The 14,101-nt window shown below is 48.8% G+C and overlaps 3 protein-coding genes across 5 annotated transcripts in view; all 3 read left to right on the forward strand.

The window, feature by feature from the left end:
- Positions 1-14,101, forward strand: part of Tspear (thrombospondin type laminin G domain and EAR repeats) — a 199,504-nt gene that overhangs the window by 30,718 nt on the left and 154,685 nt on the right. The gene's annotated exons all lie outside the window — the stretch shown is intronic.
- LOC110326904 (keratin-associated protein 12-1-like) lies at positions 6,218-6,580 on the forward strand. Of its 2 annotated transcripts, XM_021205559.1 has the most exons (2): positions 6,218-6,294; positions 6,355-6,580. In XM_021205559.1, the coding sequence occupies exons 1-2, from the start codon at positions 6,218-6,220 to the stop codon at positions 6,578-6,580; spliced, it is 303 nt and encodes a 100-aa protein (XP_021061218.1). The 2 variants fall into 2 exon arrangements, with proteins under 2 accessions (XP_021061218.1, XP_021061217.1); XM_021205558.1 differs by having other exon boundaries at positions 6,218-6,580.
- Positions 12,051-12,501, forward strand: LOC110326901 (keratin-associated protein 12-1-like). Of its 2 annotated transcripts, none has more exons than XM_021205552.2 (2): positions 12,051-12,121; positions 12,176-12,501. In XM_021205552.2, exons 1-2 carry the CDS (start codon positions 12,079-12,081, stop codon positions 12,499-12,501), a joined length of 369 nt encoding a protein of 122 aa, XP_021061211.1. In that variant the 5' UTR covers positions 12,051-12,078. The 2 variants fall into 2 exon arrangements, with proteins under 2 accessions (XP_021061211.1, XP_021061212.1); XM_021205553.1 differs by having other exon boundaries at positions 12,079-12,140; positions 12,276-12,501.

Here is a 14,101-nt window from a genome sequence, read left to right on the forward strand (position 1 = left end):
GATTAAAGGCATGTGCCACCACACCCAGCAGTCCTCACATTTCTAATGGGTTGCTTCATCTCTCGCATCTTACGGTGACACGTGATCATTCCCTATAGAGGTTCCTGGCCTGGGTAGGCCTGAGGGGTTCTGGTTTTGCTCTGGTGTCAGGTCTTGTACTGGACCAGTCTCTGTGTGTAGAGTTCTTGCTGCTTGGCACTGTGTGTTCCAGGCTTTCTCTTGACGTCCATAGATGGGATGACATGAGAATTGCAAAGGATTTTGTACCCCAACAGCCAAGGCGGCCTGTGGCTCTCTGTGTGCTTAAAATGGGGACTGTGGATGGATCTGAGCTAGAAAGAAACCAGTCAACATGAAGACACCATCCCGAATCAGCACACACAGGCTTATACACACAAGCATATACGGCTTATACACACAAGCATACACGGCTTATACACACAAGCATATACACACAAATCCTTGAATACCCATGCACTTAAATGATCATGTGTCACCGTAAGATGTGAGAGATGAAGCAACCCATTAGAAATGTGAGGACTGCTGGGTGTGGTGGCACATGCCTTTAATCAAGCAGGAGGTGAAACTGAATTCAGAGCCAGAGGTGAGGAGGGTTCGTATGTTACCACCCCTTTCCACTGGAAGGCACAGAGCTCAGACTGCCTCTTTACCCCTTTGGTGTTAGTTGTTTTTTGTTTGTTTGTTTGTTTGTTTGTTTTTTGTTTTTTTTGCACTGATGAAATCAGAACAAAACAACTTAAAAGATGAAGGAGCTATTTCGGTTCACACATTTAGAGAGCTCACTCCGTTGTAACTGGGGGCAGAGTGGAGAAGGTCATATCGTGGTGTTTAGAGATCAGTGAGGCGGAAATGCGGGCCCTCTGCTGTCTTCTCTTTCCTGCGTTTATTCACTTCAGGCCCCAGCCTATGCCATGGCATCACCCACCTTCAGGGAGACGATTTTCTACCTCAATGATTCCTGACTAGGAAAGCCTGCACAGACATGTCCAGTGGCTTGCCTCAGTCTTCCACAAGATCCTAAAGCTAGTCAATTTGTCAATGAAGGCTAACATTCAGATGCAAGCCAAGGTCAACTTAACATCCAAAAGCTTCACTTTAAAATCAGAGCTTTGTGTCCCTGGCTGCCCAAAGATCGTGTCCATCTCACAGTGAAATCGTTCCATCTGTGGTTCCCCGTGGCCTTAACGGTTTCAATCCAGCTCAAAAGTTAAGTTTCTTATGTGATTCCAGGAAATCTTTTTAAAGTAATTCCCACATATTCGTTGACAATTTTATGTATGCGTTTTTGCTCATTTTACCCCCATTTCTCTCTCTCATGCCCCCCCTCTGCTCCATTCTTCCTAACATGTATCCCTCCTACTCTCTTTAATGATCCCTGCTTGAGCATGCGCAGGGCTATAGCACTTATCTCAGTGGCTGCCTTCCTGAAGAAAATGACTCCTCCTCCTCCTTCAGCAGCCAATAGCAGCCAACAGCTCCCCGGTCGAGGGAGGGGCCTCTCATGCTCCTCCCCAACCGAGCTGGGCTAGTGACATGTTTGACCTTGTCCAGGTAACCGCTCAGCGGCTGGGAGGTCTTGAGTGTAGCAGCTTCGGTGTGTCCAGAAGATTCTTCCCCATCTTCCGGCTCTTACATTCGTTTCTCTCCATCTTCTCTCCCGTGTTGTGCCCTGAGCCTTTGAGAAGAGAGAATATAGATGTCCCATCTGGGACCAAGCCAGCAACAGTCCCTTATTCTTGGCACTTTGATTCAGTCATAGGTCACTTGCTCGGCCACTGCGAAAAGAAGCTGCTCCGGGCAATGCTGAGAACAGTATCCATCTATGGATGTAAACATAGCTATTTGGAAGGATCTTTGATAGCATGTCCGTTTATAAAAAAACAACACTAGCAGGTTTCCTCAATGTGAGTCCTTATAACATCAAAATCAAGTTACATGGCTTACGACATGCAATGCCAGAGTACACAACTCCATGGCAGAAGGACAAACAAGGCATAGAAAGGAGAAAAGCAACCAGAGCTCCACAGGGCTGATGTCAGACTTACAGGCCAATGCTGGACATCCATGGTAGGCAGTGTTCTGATGTGATCTCACATGGCCTTGGGCTGCCTCATCTGCATGTTCTGGCTGGTTGGAGCCCCTACTGACTCTCTATTGAGATGACCCTTCTTTATGCATATGAGTGTTCTATCTGCATGTATGCCTGCATGTCAGAAGAAGCCATCAGATCCCATTACAGATGCTTGTGAGCCACCATGCGGGTGCTGAGAATGAATTCGGGACCTCCGGAAGAGAGGCCGATGCTTTTTTTTTTTTTTTTTTTTAAAGATTTATTGATTTTATGTATATGAGTACACTGTAGCTGTGCTGATGGTTGTGAGCCATCATGTGTTTTCTGGGAATTTGAATTCAGGACCTCTGCTCGTTCAGATTGGCTGAGGCCAGTGTTTTTAACTGCTGAGCCACCTCTCTAGCTCCTGGTTCATTTTCATTTTCATTCTCTCTCTCTCTCTCTCTCTCTCTCTCTCTCTCTCTCTCTCTTTCTCAGGTTTTTTTAAGACAGGGGTTTCTCTGTGTATCCCTGGCTGTCCTAGAATTTAATTTTGTAGACCAGACTAACCTCGAACTCAGAGATCTGCCTGCCTCCCAAATTCTGAGATTAAAGGTGTGCACCACCGCCACCCATCGAGATGAGTTCCCCCTTTTGTGTGTGACTTTCCTTGGCAGATGTCCCATGTACTTGATGCCTCTAATGCTGTTGGGTCTCCGTTATAGCCTAGAGTTCACAGTCCCCTCTCAGGGACTTCTCACAGATTTTCTAAACTTACTACACACTTTCTGGATCTCTAGGCTTTTCTTAAAAATGTAGATACAGGGGTCTGGAGAGATGGCTCAATGATAAGAGCACTGACTGCTCTTCCATAGGTCCTGAGTTCAATTCCCAGCAACTATAAGGTGACTCACAACCATCTGTAATGGGATCCGATGCCCTCTTCTGGTGTGTCTAAAGACAGCGACAGTGTACTCATGTTCATAAAATAAATAAATCTTTTTTTTAAATGTAGATTCAGGCCTCTATGACCAGAGAGCTCTTGCATTCAATATACTTGCAAAACTAGCATCATATGTATAACATTGGGGTGTGATTCCAGGTTGAACATTAGCCAGTCCCTATAAATCATGACTGCAGTGGCATATAAGGGCTTCATATATGAAATGCACTTTCACAGTCATCTGAATATGGATAGGGCATCCTTGAGGCTCCCTCTTCTCAGTGGAACACCTTCCACATGAGCTTTCAAAATTTCACCCTGGTACCCATGACTGGAGAGAGCGTCAGTTGGTCATCGCCTCACTGTAAAAGGTTAGTGGGTTTTTTGTTTGTTTTCCATTTAGACAGGAAGTTTTACTGTGGGAGATTGAGAACCATAGCTATACCAGGATGGCAGGGCAGTGGGTGGCGAGTACCACTTGGCTGAGCCCATGGGGAGCTACTCAGAGCAGGAAAGGAATAATGCACATATACAGGACACCTTCAGGCAGCTGAGTGCTTTCCTTTGGTCCAGCTGGTCATCTGAGTCAAGACCACCAGGAAAAAGAGGGCCACTGAGAGGCACCGCATCATGATTGCAAAGCCAGCTCAGGATGCCACCAGTCAGCCCCAGGACCCGAAGAGTCATGTAGATAAAGAAGTTGCTAATCGGCAGATCATAAAGACGGCCAGTGCTAACCTAACCTGCTGAGTTCCATAGCTCTGTGTGTGTGTATGTGTGTGTGTGTGTGTGTGTGTAGCATGTAGAGGGACTTGTTGACATAATAGTCTGCCCATATAGCAAAGCCCCAGAAGTAGGTGCAGTTCTTGAAGATGTTTTGCAAGAGCATAGTTCTGTGAGAGAAGAGATACATGAAAGGCATCTCCGGCAGGTGCCTGATAGATGGGATGAGTGACAGATGGAAGATAGGTGCACCTCTGTGTGATCTCTGGATGTGAAGTCATATTGTGGCTAGAGATGACGGGTACCCAGAAGTATAAGAACATGTATGTATGTGACATTAGCTTTTCTTTAACAGCGTTAGTCTCTTTTACAACCACATTCTGCTTGTCTACACTGCCATTTTGCTCCTTTTCTGTCTAGACTGAATGTTTTCCAAATCCTTCTGCTCTGTTCTTTGTTTCCAATACCCATAAATCTGGCTAAAACTAGCCAGCGATAACCATGCAATTGCACGAGTGCTTTGCTGTCATGAATTTTTCTTCACCCAAAATTTTAAAACTCATACAATGTTTTGGACACACACACACAGTGCTTTCCCAGAATGTCATAAGAAGAATCTATAGTCCTGATTCCATTATGGTCCCTGTCCCTTTAGGAAACCTCCTGAGCACAAACCATACTCCCTGTGTTTCTACTGACATTCTGGTCTGAGTTCTAAGAGAGTTGGACGTTGTGGACAGGGAGAGTGTTTTGTTCAGGTTAAGCCTTGCTTGGAGCATTTTAGGGCTTTAAAAGTCCATAGCTCCAAACCCTGGCCAATTCCTTCCACAGACCAGCTCCTAACATCTAGGAGCCAAAGGTTTGAGGTTACTCCTGGCAATGGCCTGAGTTCTCCGGCATCGGTTTTTCTCTATTCTTTGTTTTTGCATTGCAGTGACTGATTGTTTTCAAAATGAACTTGAGAGAAGGGTTTCAGGACATAACTGCAGAGCAGAGCATTTCATATCCCAATGGATCAGGAAAAAGAGTCAGGAATTCTAGAGCTTGCCTGGCTTTCTCCTTTTTCCACGGTCACTCTGCTCTGACTCCTAGCCAATGGGAAAATGTGACACATTTAAGTAAGGTCTATTGTCTAGTTAACCCTCCTTGGAAACACTCTAACAGTCATGGCCTGGAAGGTGCCTGAGAGGTTCTGTCCTGTTAGGCAGACCTTCCTTCTTTAGCATCCTCGGGATTCCCCGTTCTCTTTCTGCTGTTCCAGTGTTTTCCAGGGGGATGATACAGGCTGAGAACATGATAGAGAAGAAAGGGAAGACAGATGAAGCCCTTCTAGGCTCTGCAGAATCACACTGGAGTGACTTCTAGAAGGGACAGTTCTTGCCTGGGCTCATAACAACAGAGGCAAAGTCAGTGTTTGAGAGTCTTGAGAGGAGGGATCAGCAGCAGGCAGCGGGGCTGGCTATAAGAGAAGGCAGCAGGAAAGCGCAGGGCAGGAGAGCAGGCAGCACCCTGGAGATTGGCAGCTTACAGGCTCACCAGAGATGAGCTGGCAGGACACACAAGGCACAGGGTTCATCCCAACAGAACCACATGGGGGTCTGCAGCAACAGCAGCAGCAGCAGTTTCACAGCCTTGGGAAGGCAGCAGGCAGTGATGAGGCATCAGAGAGGCTTAGGACAGGCAGTAGGTGGCACAGGTGGTACAGGCGGCACAGGTCATAGGCACCACAGGTGGTACAGATGGCACAGGTGGCATAGATGGAACAGGTGATACAGGTGGCACAGGTGGTACAGGTCATAGGCACCACAGGTGGTACAGATGGCACAGGTGGCATAGATGGAACAAGTGATACAGGTGGCACAGGTGGTACAGGTCATAGGCACCACAGGTGGTACAGATGGCACAGGTGGCTGGGACTGGGGAAGGCCTGGATGGAGAAGAGAACAGACCTTTAGTGGCAGACAGTCACACATGGACACATTACAGTCTTGGACACACATGTATAGTTATGCACACATTTACACTTTCACATGCACAAATTCTAAGACTCATATGCGCGTGCACACACACACACACACACACCACACCACACTGAAAGAGAGAAAGTCCTCTATGACCTTGCTTCTGCCTGTTATCTTACTCCATCTGTGGATCAGGGAGAACTTCTGTAACCCTGGAACTTTAGGATCTCATATGCAGAAATAGGAAGTGATGGAACTTGGTAGACTCCAGATGGCCCCAGGGGAGATGGGAGCCCTGACTCAGCAGGAGCTGGAACAGGTATAATTAGGCATGAGGCTGAGGGCAAACAAATCAGGAACACAGACAAACCCAGCAAAGCTAACCTGGGAAATCAGAGGAAGCAAACAAGGAAGACCAGATGCATTCTGGGTAGTTGGAACACTGAGCTGGGTATAAAAGCCATTCTGGGAAGGAGCTTCAGACATCCTCACCTTCCTCCAAACCAGCCAACCTCTACCATGTGTCACACCAGCTGCTCTTCAGGGTGCCAGCCATCCTGCTGTGTGTCCAGCCCCTGCCAGCCATCTTGCTGTGTGTCCAGTCCCTGCCAGCCATCCTGCTGTGTGTCCAGCCCCTGCCAGTCAGCATGCTGCAGGCCTGCTATATGCATTCCTGTTAGATACCAGGTAGCTTACTGTGTGCCTGTGAGCTGCAGGCCCACTGTGTGCATGACTCCCTCCTGCCAGTCTTCTGTGTGTGTACCTGTGAGCTGCCGACCAGTCTGTGTGACCTCCTCCTGTCAGTCATCTGGATGCTGCCAGCCCTCCTGCCCCACTCTGGTCTGCAAGCCTGTCACCTGTAGCAACCCCTCTTGCTGTTGATCAGGCTCTCCAAACCAGCTCCAGCCAGATGGGACACACCTGTAATCTCACAACCTGTTCAACTTGACCTCAGGTTTAGAGTTTGCACCAGGTGGGAACCCTACCTGTCCTACCCCGAACCTTGGAGGAGAGCAGACTCCAGAAGCAGGATCTGTATCTGCTGACCTCTCATGGATGTCCTGGCTGCAGGGACCTTCTCTAACCCTGTGTACCAAATAAACCAGGTTTTTTTGAGTTTATCTGCACATGTTTGTCCTGTTTCATGCCTACCTTCCTGGCTCCTCTTGTATCAGGAAGGATGTAAAGTTAATCAATGGTCTCGATGATCCATGGGAGATGAGGTAGGGTGGAAGACATGGCCTGATTAAATGGGTGTCTTCAGGTTCCTGGTATTACTGTGCCCAGGGGCCTGCAGCATTGGATTTACTCTTTCAAAGCTGCATCCTCTCCCCCTACCCCCTCAGCCCTTCTTTTCCAGTACAGTCCACATCCACTGCAGACATTCTGATTACCCCTGGTTGATTTTTCTCTCTGGTGCCATCTTGTAACGCTGGGTTCCTGGTGACTTTTCCTTACAGGGCATTCTCAAATGTTTGAATCTTAAGTTACACAACATGATTGATCCTGTAACACCTTCCCTTCGGAGGTTCACACACACCCATCTTTAAATGACAGGTGATCAACTATAATGTAGCAAAAACGCAACACTTGCAACTTAGAAGCTAGAGAGCATCATTATGTCATGCTGACTTCCTGGGACAGTGGCCGCTGCGGTCACGTGACCAATGCACATCTGCCAATGAGGAGAGTTGTGTCTGTGCTCTGTGTGTCTCAAACTATACTTTGGAGGTCAAGTCTTCCTCAATGGAGTCTAAGCTGGGGGTCATTTGCTCTGTGTAGCGTTGGTGATAGATCTCACATTTCTTTTTCTTTTTCTTTTTTTCTTTTTTTTTTCTTTTTTTTTTGGTTTTTCGAGACAGGGTTTCTCTGTTTAGCCCTGGCTGTCTTGGAACTCACTTTGTAGACCAGGCTGGCCTCGAACTCAGAAATCCGCCTGCCTCTGCCTCCCAAGTGCTGGGATTAAAGGCGTGCGCCACCACACCTGGCTAGATCTCACATTTCTGATATGCATTCCCCATCTCTGGTCTTCTGCAGACTGTTACAAGCAATCACATGGAGGTACCTAGGGATGGGTACTCAGCGCCTGCTGTGACTGTAACTCCTTTCTGCCCTGTCCTTTCCAGAGCTCTCACTGCTGCCTGTCCTGGATAATAGCTCTTTTCTTTGTGCTGCAGGGTGGGGAAGGGAAGCAAGCAAAAATAAGTGGTTTATGATTCAGCAGCCAAGATGGTCTGTGACCAGTGTGTGGTGTAAATATGAGTCTTGAATAAACCTAGGCCAGACATGGAACCAGCCCCCTTTGTTCTCCATATCACTGAGGTTCTAGACACAGAAAACAAAAATACAAAAAAACCACCACATTATTCTTTGCCAGAGTATATACATATAACCTCGAGTCTAGTTCCTGGAGGCATCCCCGTTCCCATCTGAAACCTCCTGGGCTCAAGCTTCCTGTCTGATTTTCCATTAGCATCCTTGTCTTCTGAGACCCTGCTAGGGCTCCCCTTGAAGCGCTGCTTACAGCTTTCTAGAGCTCCTATAACCCACCTCTCTGAACTCTGGCATATCCTGCCCACAACCCTGTGGCAAAGGCCTAAAATTCCCACAGACGAGATTAGCCACAGCCACTTCCCACCTTCTTTCTCCTAACACTTTCTGCATTAATTTTGCTTTGCTGTGGCGAGTTACCCAACACGACATTAAAGGAGGAAGGACGTATCCTGGCTCATGGTGTCAGGGTGTTTAGACCTTCCCAGTGGAGCAGAGCTGGAAGTTAATCAGCAATGGGAATGCTAACCCTCCGCTGACCTCCTCCTTTGTTTTACTCTCCCAGGCTCTCAGCCTGGGATGGCCTTTGCTTCATTCAAGTAGGATCTACCTTTTCTGTTCATCCCCCGTCAAACCCCCTCACAGATGTGCCTCAGGCTCTGAGGTGATTCTAAACTCAGTCAGGTTGACAGCGGAGATGACCCTCCAAACCTTCCCTCCCTGGCATGGGCCCCGAGGCTTGTCCCAGGCTCCTTCTATGGCTTCCATGTACCCCAAGGAGTAAATCCCAGGAAGCAAGTTCAGAACATGAGAAAACAGGGATGGGGGTGTGTTGTGGTAAAAAGTTAATCTCGGTTGAGGGGTTTATACACCGCCTGGATCATTCAGTTCCCAGATAGAAGACACAACATTTATATTTTTAATAAGCCTTTAGTGTGCTAGAGCTGGGCAGGTATCTACCCTCTAAGCTACTATAATCTACTTCCCCATCAGTAACCCCGAATTATAACTTGCCATGTTTCACCTGGGCTGCTCTTAACTCCAATTGGCCAGCCCTCGTGGTCATGTTCTCATGACTCACCTACCCCATGGTGTCCTCTCTTCTCTCCATCTTCTCCTCTCCTCTCATGGACTCCTTTTCAGACCCCCAAGCCTGGGAGCTGAAATCCCACCTATCTCTCTTCTTCATTTTACCAATAGATTTAAATTAAGGACCACGGTCGTACCACCCCACTTTGCGTACGGGAGAATTCTCTCATCTCTGAAGCAACCAGAGCCAGTATTTAGCATTACAATACATAGCAACCTACCAAACCTCAACAGACGAGAGAGTTGGACATTTTAATGGGGAGAATCAATTCTCCGTAAAGCCACAAGCAAGGGGGGAATAAAAAAGCAAGAAGACTTAGGGAGATGCCTCTGCCCAACCATGCAGGAGGTTTGGGGAGAGATGCGACTATTCCTAATTCAACAGGATCATGCTGGAGTGTTGGCCAGGAGGGACAGCTCTCACCTGCGCTTTGGAGGTAACCAGAGAAACAGGTCCAGTATTTGAAGTGCTCAACAATGGGGATTAGTAGAACGTAGTGATACCGCAGGGGAGGATCCTGAAGATCAGGGTGGGACACGAAGCCTGGCGCAGGGCAGCTCATGTGTGATGGGCCTGAGGCTCACTGTCCTGGAGACTCCTGGCATGTGCCAGTGAGACAAACAGGAGGCCCGCTTATAGATGGCAGCCACACAGGGGCTGTCCCGTCGGAGGTACACAGGGACTTCAATGGCAGTAGAGAGCCTCGTTGTCCTGATTTGGAGAGAAGGTAACAGGGGCACAGCACAGAGAAGCAAGGTGGGCCGGCAAGCAGTCCAGATCAGCGCGTTGGGACATGGCGGTTGGGTCTCAGTGGGGCTGAGACAGAAGAACGGACAAGTCTCTAGAGGGCGTTTCTGAGTGGCAGGTGGCCACACGTGGTAATGTAGGCGTGCATAGGTACCTCACACTCGGGCACACCGAAGAAGCCCAAAGTCTGACACTTAGGGCACATTTGTGGTGACAATCTTCATTGTCACCTTTACCAGACTTAGAACCTTCTAAGGGACACATCTCTGGGCTTATCTGTGTAGGTATCCAGAAGAGGAAAGGTCCACTGTTGTTTCGTTTCAGGCCCAGAACAAAGGACTGAGGTGCATATTTTTACACACCAAAGCAGACCTGGCTTCCAGGTTCTCCCAGCATCCCGCAGTCCCTACCTGGCACACCCTGCCCCCACCCCTGAACTTTCCAGCCCAGGAGCTGAGCTGCCCTTCCCCCCAGAGGCTCCTCCCTATATAATCCAGACATTTTCGTCTTTCTCTCCAATTTCTTCTTCTCTGTCTTCTTGCAAGCTCCTTTCTATCTTTCTTGCTCCCTCCCCTACCCACTCTCATGCCCCTCCCCCCTTTCCCATAGCAACTTCCCTGTCCTTGGTCCTTGGGGCCAGTGAACTCGCCCACCCAAGAGCAGCTTCACCATAAACCCATCTTTAATATAATCTAATCTGGTTTAAGCTGTCTCATTTCACCAACGGTGGAGAATTAACCTAGCACTCATTATTTTTCTCACCAGAAGAATTTATTGAAGGGTGAGTTTATTTTGGATTACGGTTCCAGAGGGCTAAATGTCTATCAGGCAGGAGAACATGGCGGCAGGCAGGCTTGGTGACAGGAGCAGGCACCCGAGAGCTCATGCCTTCAAATGCAAGCATGAAACAGAGACAGCACATTGGAAGTGGCACAAGGCTTTTAGACTTGCCAAGCCTGCCCCAGTGATGCACATTCTCCAACAAAGCTGTGCCTCCCCATAATCTCTCTGAATAGTGCCACCCACTGGAGACCAAGGGTTAAATGCCTGAGCCTGTGTGGGAGCTGTTTCACTGTTTTCACCGAAGCCTCTATGAATAAAGGCCAACCCCCTCCCCCGGAAGGAACTCCAGGCATTTTCACCCTTCTCCAGCACCAACCAGTTAAATCCTACCATTCCATGCATGATCTTTGGAGCTGGTTAGCAACAGGACTGAAGAAGCTGTGAGCTAGCGCAGCCCTCAAGCGCTGTATGCAGAGCTGAACGGAACTTTCTATGGGAGTATGTGAGAACAGAATTCCAGTAAAAGGCAGACACTAAAGTCTGCTCATATGGCTTCAGAGCAGAATAAGGCTTCATCAGGAACTGTGCTACAAACCATTTGTGGTAGAAGCTGGCAAAAAATAAAATAAAATAAAATAAAAAAATAAAAATCTAGCTGTTTTCTGCCCACATCCAAATAAAGTTCTAATAAAGTGGAATTTAAACGCCATGGGCTAGTGCATTTGGAAGGAGAAAACCTGAACAGGAGATTTACCAAAGGGCTTCCCTGCTTCAAAACTATCTAGGGAATTTACCCCCAGGTTCTCCCACCAAGGCACACAGAGACTTTGGCAGCTGTGGCAGAATGGGGCTATACTACATCATGTACAGATAACACGGTAAAGTGTCACATGTCACATAGGCTTGCAAAAATACAGGAGTTGTGGGCTTTACAAAGGCTCAGCACAAGGTTCCAGAAAGTCTCTAAGGTTGCAGGGTTGGACTCCCTAGGTCTACTGAAAAATTGTTCTGTGAAGTTGTCAAAGTGAAACCTAAACTTCAATAGAGATTCCGGGATGTGGAAGATGTACGGACTCTGGGTTATCCACCAACAAGAGCTCCAGGCACGGAGTGGAACCTGCCCAGAGAGAGAGACTCTGTGCAGTGCTAAACGCAGAGGCTGAGGGATGGAAGGACCCAGTTGTTGGAGCCCAGGCGCGTCCATTGTGAGCCCCAGAGGCCCGATACTAAGCTTCAGAGTTGGGTGTTTGCTCTTTTTGCCCCAGTACCTTCTCCAGGAACTTGGAGGGGGATATAATTAGCCACAGAGCTGAGGGCAAACAAAAGCAGAAACATACACAACAGCTAAGCTAGCACTGGAGGCCGAACAGGAAGCAAACATGAAGCCCAGCAGCATTCTGGGTGGTTGAGTCAATGTGGCAGGTATAAAGGATGCCCCAGGAAGGAGTCCCAGATATCCCCAACCTTCTCCAGACTGCCACCCTCCACCATGTGTCACACCAGCTGCTCCTCGGGCTGCCAGCCAGCCATCTGTGTGTCCAGCCCCTGTCAGTCAGCCGGCTGTGTGTCCAGCCCCTGCCAGCCAGCCTGCTGTGTGTCCAGCCCCTGCCAGCCAGCCGGCTGTGTGTCCAGCCCCTGCCAGCCAGCCTGCTGTGTGTCCAGCCCCTGCCAGTCAGCATGCTGCAGGCCTGCTATATGCATTCCTGTGAGATACCAGGTAGCCTGCTGTGTGCCTGTGAGCTGCAGGCCCACTGTGTGCATGGCCCCCTCCTGCCAGTCCTCTGTGTGTGTGCCAGCGAGCTGCCGGCCTGTCTGTGTGACCTCCTCCTGCCAGTCATCTGGGTGCTGCCAGCCCTCCTGTCCCACCCTGGTCTGCAGACCTGTGACCTGCAGTAACCCCTCCTGCTGCTGACCAGTGTCTCCAAACCAGCTGCCTCCACTGAAGATGGATACTTTGTCCTATCCAATCCTATTCTTGACCATGGATTCAGCACAAGGCGGATGCAAAACATGCCCACTGCACCCTGGAACTGGGGAGAGAATACAAAAGGATGAACCAACTCCTATACCTTGGCCTTCTTTGAAGGATGTGCTGGACGCAGGGTTCGTCTCTAAATAACCTGTGTGCCAAATAAAGCAGCTTTTGTAGTCAGCCTTGCATGTCTGTCCTGCTTCTCGACTCTCTCAGTGAGCAGAAGGGACTCAGGGCCAGTGCTCTCTCTGATCCAGCCTCACGTGGCTGAGGAGATGGAGCAGGGTGGGGGACATGGTCTGGTGACATAGGCAGGTCTCTGCTGTAGCCCCGGAGAATTCGGCCCCTGCCAGAGACTCACTGTCTCTCGTGGTGCCATCCTCCTGTCTCAGTCTGCCTGCAGTAGGGGGTGCTCTGTTCGTCTCTGGTCTCTGTTTTCTCTCTGGTGCCATCTTGTCACGCTGAGTCCTGGTGCCTTTTTCCCACAGGGCACTTCTCAAGTGCTTGAACCTTAGTTACACAACATGATTGGCCCTGTCACAGTTTCCCTTCAGAGGTTCACAGTGTCCACCTTTAACTGACAGGTGATCAACTATAATGTAGCAAACACACATCATTTGCAACTTAGAAGCCAGAGAGCATCCTTAGGTTCTGCTGACTTCCTGGGGCAGTGGCTGCTGAGGTCATGTGGCCATTGCTTATCTGCTAATGAGGAGAGTTGTGTCTATGCTCTGTGTGCCTCAGACATGTACTTTGGAGGTCAAGTCTTCCTCAGTGGAGTCTAAGCTGGGGGTTATTTCCTTTGTGCATCGTTGGTGACAGTCACCCATTTTCCATATGCAGAGTATGGTGAGAAGTTCGCGGGCAGGCTCCCAGGGATGCGCATGCCTTTAGCTGGCAGGGTCTGCTGTGCCTGTGGCTCTGTCCTGCCCCGTCCCTCCCACACTTCTCACTGCTGCCTGCCCTGAATTATGTCACTGTTTCTATTATGTTGCAGACTGGTGATGAGAAGCAAGCAAGAAAAAAAAAATGGCCTAAGAATCAGTAGCCAAGATGGCCTGTGTCCAGTGTGTTGTTTAAATTGGGGCTTCATACAACTGAGCCAGAACTGGGACAGATGTTAGGGCTCACTGTCCCGAAGGTGCACACACAGTTACGCATACCATCCCTCCAACACACACATCCATCCCTTCAACACACATGTGGATATATATAAGCTGGATATCCACAGCCTCATGCACACAAACATGTGCACAGGGGCAGCTATACTTATGCCCACTCCCAACCTCTCGAGGACATACACGTACTTCTATAAAACATGTGTGTACTCACAAATTGTCCTCATACTTGAGGACAGTGTCCCTGAGTCTTAATACCGTATACACTCACACACATCCGTAAACACTTACACATATTGGTATCTGTAGTTAGGGTTTTGGTTTCTTTTCTTCTTCTTCTTCTTCTTCTTCTTCTTCTTCTTCTTCTTCTTCTTCTTCTTCTTCTTCTTCTCCTTCTCCTTCTCCTTCTCCTTCTCCTTCTC

This window comes from Mus pahari, chromosome 9, assembly GCF_900095145.1.
Source record: "Mus pahari chromosome 9, PAHARI_EIJ_v1.1, whole genome shotgun sequence".
Classification (NCBI taxonomy): domain Eukaryota; kingdom Metazoa; phylum Chordata; class Mammalia; order Rodentia; family Muridae; genus Mus; species Mus pahari.

Excerpts from the sequence above, each read along its gene's own strand:
- LOC110326904 (XM_021205558.1), top strand. The coding sequence starts at position 6,218 with ATGTGTCACACCAGCTGCTCTTCAGGGTGCCAGCCATCCTGCTGTGTG.
- LOC110326901 (XM_021205552.2), top strand. The coding sequence starts at position 12,079 with ATGTGTCACACCAGCTGCTCCTCGGGCTGCCAGCCAGCCATCT. Across the intron at positions 12,122-12,175 it reads GGGCTGCCAGCCAGCCATCT|CCTGCTGTGTGTCCAGCCCC; the intron begins GTGTGTCCAGCC and ends CCTGCCAGCCAG.